The sequence below is a fragment of the Camarhynchus parvulus genome, chromosome 11 (genome assembly GCF_901933205.1).
Source record: "Camarhynchus parvulus chromosome 11, STF_HiC, whole genome shotgun sequence".
Lineage (NCBI taxonomy): Eukaryota > Metazoa > Chordata > Aves > Passeriformes > Thraupidae > Camarhynchus > Camarhynchus parvulus.
In genome coordinates, this window is record NC_044581.1 from 7,176,321 (window position 1) to 7,186,876 (window position 10,556).

At 60.9% G+C, this 10,556-nt stretch overlaps 1 protein-coding gene across 2 annotated transcripts; it reads left to right on the forward strand.

Annotated features, from left to right (window-relative positions):
* Positions 1-3,451: 3,451 nt before the first annotated feature.
* Positions 3,452-6,528, forward strand: TPPP3 (tubulin polymerization promoting protein family member 3). 2 transcript variants are annotated; one of them, XM_030956060.1, is made up of 4 exons: positions 3,452-3,551; positions 4,507-4,840; positions 5,892-6,045; positions 6,301-6,528. In XM_030956060.1, exons 2-4 carry the CDS (start codon positions 4,653-4,655, stop codon positions 6,487-6,489), a joined length of 531 nt encoding a protein of 176 aa, XP_030811920.1. In that variant the 5' UTR covers positions 3,452-3,551; positions 4,507-4,652; the 3' UTR covers positions 6,490-6,528. The 2 variants fall into 2 exon arrangements, with proteins under 2 accessions (XP_030811920.1, XP_030811919.1); XM_030956059.1 differs by lacking the exon at positions 3,452-3,551 and adding an exon at positions 3,975-4,050.
* The last annotated feature ends 4,028 nt before the right edge of the window (positions 6,529-10,556 follow it).

Below are 10,556 nucleotides of genomic sequence, written 5' to 3' on the forward strand. Positions count from 1 at the left end.
GCCATAAGAAAGCTGGGTTAAGATCCTGACAGCAGAAGCCCTGATGCTTCAGCTCCCCATCACTGCAGACACATTGAGGTCTGACATCCTCAAGCACTTTCTCCAGCACTAAATAAAAGGTTTTTGCCAGGGTGTGAACTCTCCCACCAGCTGGAGGCAGTGCCCTGGACCAGCTGTTTCCACCACAAGACACTGGGGCTTTCTATTAGGAAGAGGCAATGATTTGCAGGATGACAGCGTTCCACAATCCTCTGAAATCATGTCATGGTCGCTGGCCACTGTCTGGCAGCTGTGCCAGGCCCCGCAGTGCCTGCTCAAGCCTCCGCCTTGGCATGGGATGCACATCGTGGTTACTTTCATCGTTGAGCCTGGCTCAAGTTTCTTTGTTTCCTCTTTGAAGTCAAGGGGACCTTCCTTTGGGAAATGATTTTGTAGGAGTCTGTTCCTGCACTGCTTTTGACACATCCTGAGAGCATCTCAGTGAGCTGCCTTGAGCTGCAGGGTGGGCAAAAGGAAGTTCCTGCCGCGGGATGGAGCTTTCCTCCCTCTCCCGTGCCCGGTGCCGTGCATGGCACGCCCGCAGCTGGTGCTCGGTGGCACACCCGGCACGGACACGGCACGGCCCAGTCCCCATCGCGCTCAGCAGCCGCAGCTAAGCCCCGCTAATGCCTTGTGGACGCGCTGTTGCTGGGGTGACCGTGTACATATTGCACAACCTCCGAAACACTTGCCTCTGTTTTGTAGCAACTCGCGCTAGAGAAGCGGCGCTCCCGCATAACCTCATCCCACCCCAGACACGGCCGAGCCAGAGACTCATTCCTGGAACGGGATGAGTGCCGGGGGCTGCGGTGCCCAGCCTCGGGGGAAACGAGGGGCAAGAGGATGGGGGTGAGCACAGAGGGCGCTCGGAGGTTGTGCTTGTGCCCTCATGCAAGCTCTGAGCTGCACCCGGAGCAGTCCCAGCACCCCGAGCTCTGTGTGAGGGGGGAGAAGGACACAGCCTCAGCAGGAAGCAGCCGAACCCGCACCTCGGGGATGCAGCTGTGTGTGAGCCTCGCTGTGTCCGGGGTGAGCGCTGGAGTATTCGGCTCTCTGTGTCCCTGGGGCAGGAGACAGCCTGGGAACATCCTGACCTTGATTAGAAGGGAAAAGCCCCCGGCGAGCTGAGCTCTGAACCGTGTGCGTGCTCCTCCATCACATCACAGGAGCTGTGCAACCTCCCTCTCAATTCCTGCCCGTCCCGCGGGCTGCGGACCAAGTCACGGCCTCCTCCCGGGCTTCCTTTTCCGGGCTGCGTGAGGAACAGCGGGAGCCGGCCAAGGACCACGCTCCATCCCAACAGGGCTGTCATGGTGACAACAAACGCACAACAAACCCCGGCCCTCAGGAACCGAAATCTGACCTGCTCAACCCGAGCCCGTGGGCAGCTCAGCAGCCGTGGCTCAGCGCCCCCTTACCCGGCTCTCCCCGTGTGCCATTGCTTGGCTCCATGGGCTCTGCAGCCCCAGGACCAGCTGAAGCTCCTACAGAAGAGCTGCCCACATGTCCATCTCCTTTTCCACCTGCTGCTGGCTCGGAGGATCCAGGCTCCCAGACTGCCCACAGCTGCCAAGTCCTGCTGGGTGCTCCAGCTGATGTTACCTGACTGCTGTCTGGAGCTGTCAGCTGGAAGCAGAGCCACACACCTGCTTTGGTGGGGAGCTGCAGGGCAAGCTAAGGATGGGGCTGTACCTTCATCAAGACTTAACCACCCTCCTCTGTGTGGCAGTAGTTATTCCCTTGCCCTTAAAACAGAGTTTGCAGCTCCTCCCCACCTTCTGCAGGTGGGATCACACCCCTGGGTCCTTGCTGGCCTGCAGAGAGGTTGAAATTCCCACTTCACAGCCAGGCACTGTCAGCTCTGACCCTCTGTGCTTTGGAACCTGCTTTCACATTGTATGAGGAGCAGGAGGAATGTGTGATCAGGAGAGTCCTCCTGGTGCCACCTGCTCCATGTAGCTCCCAGGCTCTCTGGCCATGTCTGAGCTCTACCAGGACAAACCAGAGAGAGGAAAAACACTTGGAGAGATCTGCCTGGACTCTGGCATCAGGTGAGCCTCCACACTTGCCCTTCCCACTCTGGACTGTCCCCTCCAGGATGTCCTTGCCACCCTGACTCTGGCTGGGCTGTAAAAGAGCAGCTCTTGAGGGGCCACAGGGTTGGTTGGGGGAATAATAAAGTGGGGTCCTTTTTGTGTCTGACCAGCTGGGCCCATCCAAAGGGGCCAGGGGCTGTGACACACCTGGGGCCTCTGGCACCAGCCCTGGCACTCACCTCTGAAGTGAGAGGTGAAGTTAGTGATCCCAAACTCCCAGAGCTGGCTGGTGGTTACCTCTGGAGGTCTCCAGACCCCAATCCAAGAGAGAGTCAGTGTGAGTGGGTTGCTCATGGCTTTGTCCAGTCAAGAACAGGCAGCAGTGTCCCCGGAGAGAACAAGTACCCCTCAGCCAAGTGGGGGAGGTTGTCACTGGGGCTGTGCCCCATGGCAAAATGCTCTGGGTGCACAAGCAGAACTGATGCCCTGGGGCAGCTCAGCCCGGGGGACACCTGTGTTTGTCCTTTACCTTCAGCTTCTCTGAACAGGGAGCAGGGCAGACAGACCACAGGGTGCCAAAGACTGGTGTTTGAGCCACTTCCCAGTTCCCAAAGCTGCTGCTTTGTCCTCAGGACCCCCAAGGCAGCAGCAAATCTCACACTGTGTGTCCTGGCTTGCACAGCTCCTGCTGGTGCTGCAGCTGATCACCCACGATGTCCTGCGCCCCGAGCAATGCCAGGAGGGCACGGGGATCAAAGCAGGCTCTGGGCAAACAGCTGAGGTGGGGCAGTGAGTAAGACATGTGGGTTGTGCTGGGGCTCCATGACAACCACAATATTTGGGTACTGCCTCAGCTCACAGCACCCACTGGGAGCCCTGCTGTGGTCATGCTCCAGGGTGGGCAATGCTGGCACATGGCTGCTCCAAGGGTGTCTCACTGGGCCACAGGTGCTCACCACGGTCCCTGACACACCAGAGGGGCTGGCATTGTCTCCTCAGCCTGGGCAGAGTTCCTCTATGGGGCTATGGTGACTGTGTGGGGCAGGGGAAGGGCTGCAGGGTAAAGCACAGCTGGGGTGCCGGGGGGAGCCTGTGCTGAGGGGATGGTGGAGGGACCTCGTGGGTTTATGGTGGGGCCTCGGGGGTTGCTAAAGGGACCTTGTGGGACAACCCTGTGGCTTTGTAGGGTGATGGAGAGCCCTTGTGGGGTGTTGGAAAGACGGGTCAGGTGCTGGTCGGGTCTGGTGGGGAAGCAGAGAGGCTTCATGGGCTCGTGGAGGGTCCAGAGGTGGTCCGGCTCCGCTGCCCGGGCTCCTCTCCCCGCCCCGAGGGCGCTCCCGCCGTGCCGCGGCCCGGGGGAGGCGGGCGGGGGCGGCCCGGCCCCTCCCGTCCCCATGGCGGCGCCTTAAACAGGCTGCGGGGCCGCCCCCGCCCGCCTCAGAGCGCGGCGCCGGGAGGGGAGCGAGTGACCGGGAGGTGAGAGACCGAGCGACCGGGACCCCCCGCACCCGCGGCCCCTCCGGTGCCCGTCCCGGGGCCGCTGCACGGGGAGGGAGGGAGGAAAGCCGGGCGGAGGGCGGGCGGGGGCCATCGCTGCCCCGGCACCCCGCAGCCGCCGGCAGTGACCTCCCCGCCGGGCGGGAGAGCCGCGGCCGCCGCTGCGGGGCCGTGCGGGGCCGTGCGGGGCCGGGGCTGCGGGAGCCCGCGGGAGGACGAGGCCGGGAGGGAACCGGCGGCATCCCCGCCCCGCCGCGCCTCCTTAGCGACGGTCGCCAGGCAACGCCCATCCTCCCTAGCGACAGTCTTAGGGACCACTCCCCGGCCCTCGCCGAGGCTCCGGGACTCCATGCCAGCCTCTCCTGCCCGGGCACCCACCGGGCGAGGTACCCGCTCTGCACCTCGGGTGCCGGAGAACCCCCGGGTACTGGAACTCCCCGGAGTTGGGCCGTGCCCAGTCCCGGCCGAGATGCTATGGGTGAGGGATGCTGAGCCGCCAGGGCGAGGCTGGCGAGGCGATGGAGAGCCGGGATGGGACAGCAGCAACAACATGCCGCCACGGGGTACAGAGACTTGTTGGCTGCTTGTCACCCTGCAGGGCATCACGTTTGGCCCAGCCCTGGGGGCAGCCACAGGCTGGGGTGCTGCAGCTCCGCACGGGGGAATGGAGGCAGGGGGAGGTGGGGCTGGAGGCAGCGGCGGGGCCGCTTCTCCCGATGTGCGAGCGAGCGGGAGGAAGGCGGACGCATTGCGTCATTCCCGGAGAGTCCTCCCGAGGGGACAGGCTGATGCACTCACTCCCCGCCAGCCCCGGAGCCGACAGCCTCGCTGCTGACAGCTCTCGACCAGGAGCCTCCATTCCCCAAGACGCGTTCTTGGCTTTCGGCCTCGGGGCTCATCGAGCCTGCTGTCAGCCCTCACCCCACGCCCACAGGTGCTGCCAACACCCCCATCCTGCTGCGGAGCCTCCACCCTCGCCAGCCTTCCTCCTCCTCTTCCTCGAGGGCCTCGAGCAGCCAGCTGAGCTCTGCCGTGCCGCCAGCAGGAGCCTGGGTGGTGCCGGGCCCATCCTGCAGCCCCATGGCCGGGAATGCTGAGGTGGCGTCCCTGGAGGAGAGCTTCCGCAAATTCGCCATCTATGGCGACACCAAGGCCACGGGGCAGGAGATGAATGGCAAGAACTGGGCCAAGCTGTGCAAGGACTGCAAAGTCACGGACGGCAAAAGCGTCACCAGCACCGACGTGGACATTGTCTTCTCCAAGGTGAAGTAAGTGACTTGGGTGCCTCTGCAGGACGGGCAGGGTGTGGGTGTCTGGGTGTGGGGTCCCCACAGAGCTCTGCTCCCCCTGCTGTGTGCCCAGGCTGTCCATCCCACTTGTCACGGAGCTGTGGGACTGTGGGACTGTCCTGCAGTGTCCCACCTTCAGGGGGGATATGTGGCTGCTTCTGCAAGACCTAATGATAAATCAGCCCAAATTTGGAGGTGGGAGGCTCAGATTTGGTGCAGAGATTGTGCCCCTGCTCCCACTCCAAGAATTGGGATGGGTCTGGTTGGCTCTGCTGGGTTCCCATCTTTCAAGAGGTGCTACAGGGAGCAGAGGAAGGTGCTCAGGGTTGTCCCGTGTGATGTGGCCCTTCCCTGGGCCTGGCCAGCCAATGCCCAAGCCTGGGGAGGATCCTGGTCCATGGCAGTCACAGGGGCAGCTTGAAGGGCTGAAAGGCTCCTGGAACTGCCTTTAGGGTCCCTGGGGACACAATGATGCTTCATGCTCCACACCAGGGTACATGGTGTGGAGAACAGGTGGAGAACCTGATTCCTCCTTGTGCTCTGTCCAGGAATTCCCATGTTCGTGGGTTGGGTCAGGTGGAGCTGAGCACTGGGAGGGTTTTGGGGTGCAGGAGAGCAGGTTGCTGTGCTGCCCAGAGATGAGGACCAGAAGCTCAGGGGAGAGATGCTCTGTACATGTCCTTCTAAATTTGACTGGAGGATTGATGCCTGCCAGGGGAGAGAGTGTGGTGGGCAGCCCAGGCAGGCTGGGAACAGTGGGGATGGATGCACTCCCCTCCTTGACACCAGCACCAAGTCCTAGAGCACTTCCATGCACTCTGGTTTTTGGTAACAGGCACTTCAGCATGTGGTTGGAAAGCTCCTGGAGCTCAGCAGCAGCTGTGCCCAGCCCTGCCCATTCAGCTGTAGCTGAATTTCAGAAGTGGGTGAGGGTAGGACAAAGTCAGGGTCTCTCTGATGCAGCTCATCCCATTTGGAGGCATAACCCAAAGACAAAGTGCTGGTGGCAGCCTGAGTTTTGCTCTTGCAGGGGGAAGACAGCCCGTGTCATCAACTACGAGGAGTTCAAGAAGGCGCTGGAGGAGCTGGCCCCCAAGAGGTTTAAGGACAAGAGCAAAGAGGAGGCCTATGAAGCCATCTGCCAGCTGGTGGCAGGGAAGGAGCCCATTAACGTGGGTGTCACGGTGAGTGAGGAGCCCCTGGGCTGTGGGAGCAGGAGTGGTCACCAGGAGGGGAGGATGGAGCTCTGCCCACTGTGCAGATGCTTTCCAGGAGACCCCATGGCCCCGGCTGAGGGGGGACCTGAGGGTTTCATAGGGCACGCGGGGCACAGCAGGGTCTTTGGTGGTGTCAGGAGCTTGTGTGGGGCAAGGGATGGAACTTGTGTGGGAAGGGGATGGAGCATCTTCTTGTCTCCCATGTCCCATCTCCCACTGCAGAAAGCCAAGACAGTGGGAGCCGTGGAGAGGCTGACGGACACCTCCAAGTACACGGGCTCCCACAAGGAGCGCTTCGACGAGAGCGGCAAGGGCAAGGGCAAGAGCGGCCGGGAGAACATCGTGGACACCAGCGGCTACGTCAGTGCCTACAAGAACGCGGGCACCTACGACGCCAAAGTCAAAAAGTAGGGACGGGTGCCCGTGGCGCCACCGGGCCGGTCCCTGCGCGCCGGCCAGGGCTCGGTCACAGCCCCGGGACGTGCCCGTGAGCCGGGCCCGGGAGGCTGCGCTGGGGCCGGCCCCGGGCTGGCGGGATGTCGGCCCCCGGCGCTGGGGGGATCGGGGAAATCGCCGGGCCGAGAGCTCTGCCCCAGCGCTGCGTCCGCCCCACCCCGTGCTGTGATTCCCTCCGTGTCCCCCGTGCTGTCACCGCAGCCCCACACCGCACTAACAGCGCTGCTCCTCAGGGCTCCCCTGCCCGCCGGCACCCACACCTGCCCTACCTCAGCCCCGGCTCTCGGGGCACCCTCCGTGTCCCCCGGGCACCGCCGCTGTGCTCCCTCCGGGGACCTGCCTTAACCCGCTGCAGCTCCACCACAGCCGCCTCCCTCGCTCCCCTCGGGGCTGCCTGGCCCTGCCGCTCGCCCGGCGCTCGAGGCTCAGACCCCGCGGCGCCGTTCGTGCCGGGGATGCTCCTGCCCAGCCCCGGGACGCACCCGCGACAGTTTGGTGTCACCTGGCCACCGGCAAAGGTCTCCGACCTGAACCCCCGTGGCCTCTCGCTCCCTTCGTGAAGCCCAAACCAAAGGATGCTGCAGGCCCGCGCTGTAACCCGGCTCTGCAATAAACCCCGTCCGCACTGAGCTCCGCTCTGGTTTGTTCAGGGCCCGACGCCTCTGGCTGCTCGCCCGGCCGGACAGAGGGGCTCGGCCGCCCCGGGGCAGCTGTGCCGGGGGCAGGGCCTGGCCACCGAGGGTTTTGGCAGCTCCTGGCTGGCCCCGAGTTGCCTGAGTAACCGCAGGCACACAAACACCAGCGCCTGGCTCCCACTGCTGCTCTGTTTGCAACCAAACACACGAGGAGCTCCTGGTAACGATCGCTGGGAACAGGCCGGGCTCCAGGACGGCACGGCAGCTCCGGGATGGGATGGTCACTCAGAGAGTGCAGGAAACCGGGTGAGCCCGGCCCCAGGCACGGCTGAGCCTCTGCAGCGCTGCTGGGGGGCACGCCAGGGTCTGCAGCTGCACATCCACCTCCCGGGTCATCCACGCAGAGCCAGGTTCCCTAAATAACCCACAGGGGTTATCCCGGGTGCCGCAGCTGTGGCACTGGCGCTGCTCAGGCCGTGAGGGATGTGTCAGGGGCACACACGGGGCTGGGACAGGCTCCTTCACTGCCAAGGCACAGCACTGCACCTCTGCATCCCAGACACTGCTTTGAAAAACACAGGGGAAGGGAGAGGTTCTCTGGTTGTCTTCTCCCAGGCTGGATTCAGCCCCATCCTCAGTGAGGGCTGGGGGATGTTCCCTCTCCTTTCTCCTCTGGGGGTGTTGGAAGGAGTTTGTGGCCGTCTATCCCTGAAGGCTCTTTATGAACAGCCAAAGTTCCTCAAAAATTGTTATGAAGGGAGAGGCCAGGGCACTTTAACCCTTTGCTGACTCCCTTGCCCAGTGCACAAATGAGCTGCAGAATTCCCAGGGCCAGGCTGCCCTGCATGCCTTGAGGTCTGTGGAGCTGACTCAGCCCTGTCCTTGGAGGCTTGGCCAAGGAAGATTATTTTGGGAAGAGGTGAGCAGGTCAGGCCCACAGGACTCATCCCCTGCCTGTGTGTGGCCCTGGTCAGGACCTGGTCGTGGAGCACAGGAGCTCCCATGGGGGGACAACTCTGCAGGGGAGTTGTTGATGTGGTTTTGATACAGGAAAATCAAGAATCTTGGGAATCACAGAATCCTGGAATTATTTGGGTTGGAAAGTACCTTAAAGACCATCTCATTCCAGCCCTTGCACCATGAGCAGGGATTCCATGTCGCTCCAAGCCCTGTCCAACCTGGCTGTGATTGTTTCCAAGGGGTGGGGCATCCACCCTTCTCTGGCCAGCCTGTGCCAGGGCCTCCCCACCCTGCTGCTCAGGTGATGGCTCATCCAAGGCAGGGCTGCAGGATCCCCCAGGACAGCCAGCTCCACCAGCCAGCCTCTCCCTGCTGAATCCTCAACAGAAGCAGCTTCCCCACAGCCTGTGGAGGCCCTGCAGAGCTCAGGTAAGAGCTCACAGCTCTCACAGCTCCCACCAGCTGCCACCCTCTGCACAAGGATGCTCCTCAGCCACTTCAGCACCTCTTCAAGTGCTTCACCACTTTCTCCTGAGTTTACACAGAATTTCTCCCCTCCAGCCTTCCTGGTTCTGGAGGAGGCAGCTCCAGTGCCCCCTGTTCCCAGCATGGAAAAGGCATCTCAGTCATGCCAAAGCAGCCCCAGGAGAATTTGTGCCAGTAAAGACTGGCTGGGTCTGTTGGCTGCAAAGTGCCCCAGCTCAGCCTGAACAAATCATGTCCTCTGAGGTGATGGGAACAGCTTTCTGGGAAGAGTAAGATATTGATCTGGGTCTTCACCAAAAAGGGGAATCTGACTAAATACCAGTGTAATGATCTCCTGAGTTGCTGGCTCTGTGTGTGCATGTCCAAGGCCCCGTTCATCCTTGCAGGAGGGTCTGAATGCCCTTCAGAAACAGCACCTGCAGTTCTGTGGCCGTGACCTGATTACAGACACATCCCACGGCCCCTCAAAGTGGTCAAATCCAGCTGGAGACACAGGTGAGTGCAAGGGATATGGCCTTTAAACAGCAGCTTTCCTGGGCAGTGTGGGCAAGAAAGCAGAGGTTCCTGCAGGGGTTGGCAGTGCAGCACAGGACTGACAAGGAGAGGCTGAGCTGGATTGCTCAGCATCTGAGACCAAAACCTGAAGAAACTTCCACAGGACCAGCAGCTCCAGCTCTTTGCCCAGTGAAGCTTGAAGTGGTGCCACAGGCTGCTGAGCCCATGGGGCATCAGTTGCAGCCCTGCTGTGTGTGATGAAAAGTGACACTGCCCAAACCAAGGGCCTGCAGCCATCTCCTCATGCTAATGGCCTTCCTCTGGCCAAGCATCTGCTCTGAGCTTGGCTCCTCACCAGCCCAAGACAGACACTTTGCAGCCAGCCTGCAATGCCCTGGCAGCAGAGGAGCAGCAGGGAGGTGTCTCTGCCAGTTTGTGTTGTGTGCATTGGTCCAGGCTCCAGACAGCAAGATATTTTCTTCTTCCCACTTTTGTCTCTCCCTTGGCCACCCTCTGGCCACGCTCACACAGTGGAGAGACCTTGTCCCCTGTGGTGTCCTGCCACCAGAAACTGCCACCTCCTTTGGGTTTTAGACAAACCCAGATTCTCTTACAAGATGATGTCTTACCTTGCCACAGGGACGTGCAGCCCAGAAGTATCAGGTGGGTGGTTGCAATTAATTTAGCTGCAAAAATAATGTAAAATGTGTTTTTGCCCCAAGGCCCCTTCCCTAGAGAGCTTCTAAAATCATCTGGGCTCATGGCTACTGTGCTTCATGCTTTGACAGCAGGTTGTGTGCTGGGGATGAGGGGACTGGCTCCTCTGAGAGGCCATTTTTCTCTAGGATGAGCAATTTGACCAGAAATACTGATGAGGATGGATCACTCTGGCCCCCAAGGACATAGATTTGTTCCTAGAAGAGGGAGACAGTGGATACCAGTATGGCCAGGGACGTTGTACCCTTTCTGTCCCTGTGCAGGATCACCAAGAAGAGCTCGTATGCCGTCCAAACCTCTCCCCAGGGAGCATCCCTGCTCAGAGGGCTCTGTGCTGGCGCTGGCAGGTCCTGGCAAACACCTGCCCTGTGCAGCTCTACCTGCCCAGCTCCCTCAGTACTTTTCCACTTCACTGCTAGCCTGGTGGACAATGCTTTCCAAAATACACAGACAAGGCTGTAAATCGTGTTCAGACAGGATTCAGAGCGCAGCTTCTGTCACCTGAACCAACACTTGAATTCAGGCTCCTCCTGTCAGTGCCCTGGGATTGGTTTGACCACGTGTGTTCAGGCAATGCTTCACTGCCAGCCACGTGCTGGAATATTGATTCAGTTCCCTTTTAGATGGAATTCAATTAACTAAATTACCATCTTCCCAGCATGGCATGGCTCCAGATAAAATGTTATTATCCAGGACTCATCCCTGCATTTTGTTAATGTAATAACTGCA

Excerpts from the sequence above, each read along its gene's own strand:
- TPPP3 (XM_030956059.1), top strand. Across the intron at positions 4,841-5,891 it reads ATTGTCTTCTCCAAGGTGAA|GGGGAAGACAGCCCGTGTCA; the intron begins GTAAGTGACTTG and ends TTGCTCTTGCAG. Across the intron at positions 6,046-6,300 it reads CCATTAACGTGGGTGTCACG|AAAGCCAAGACAGTGGGAGC; the intron begins GTGAGTGAGGAG and ends CTCCCACTGCAG.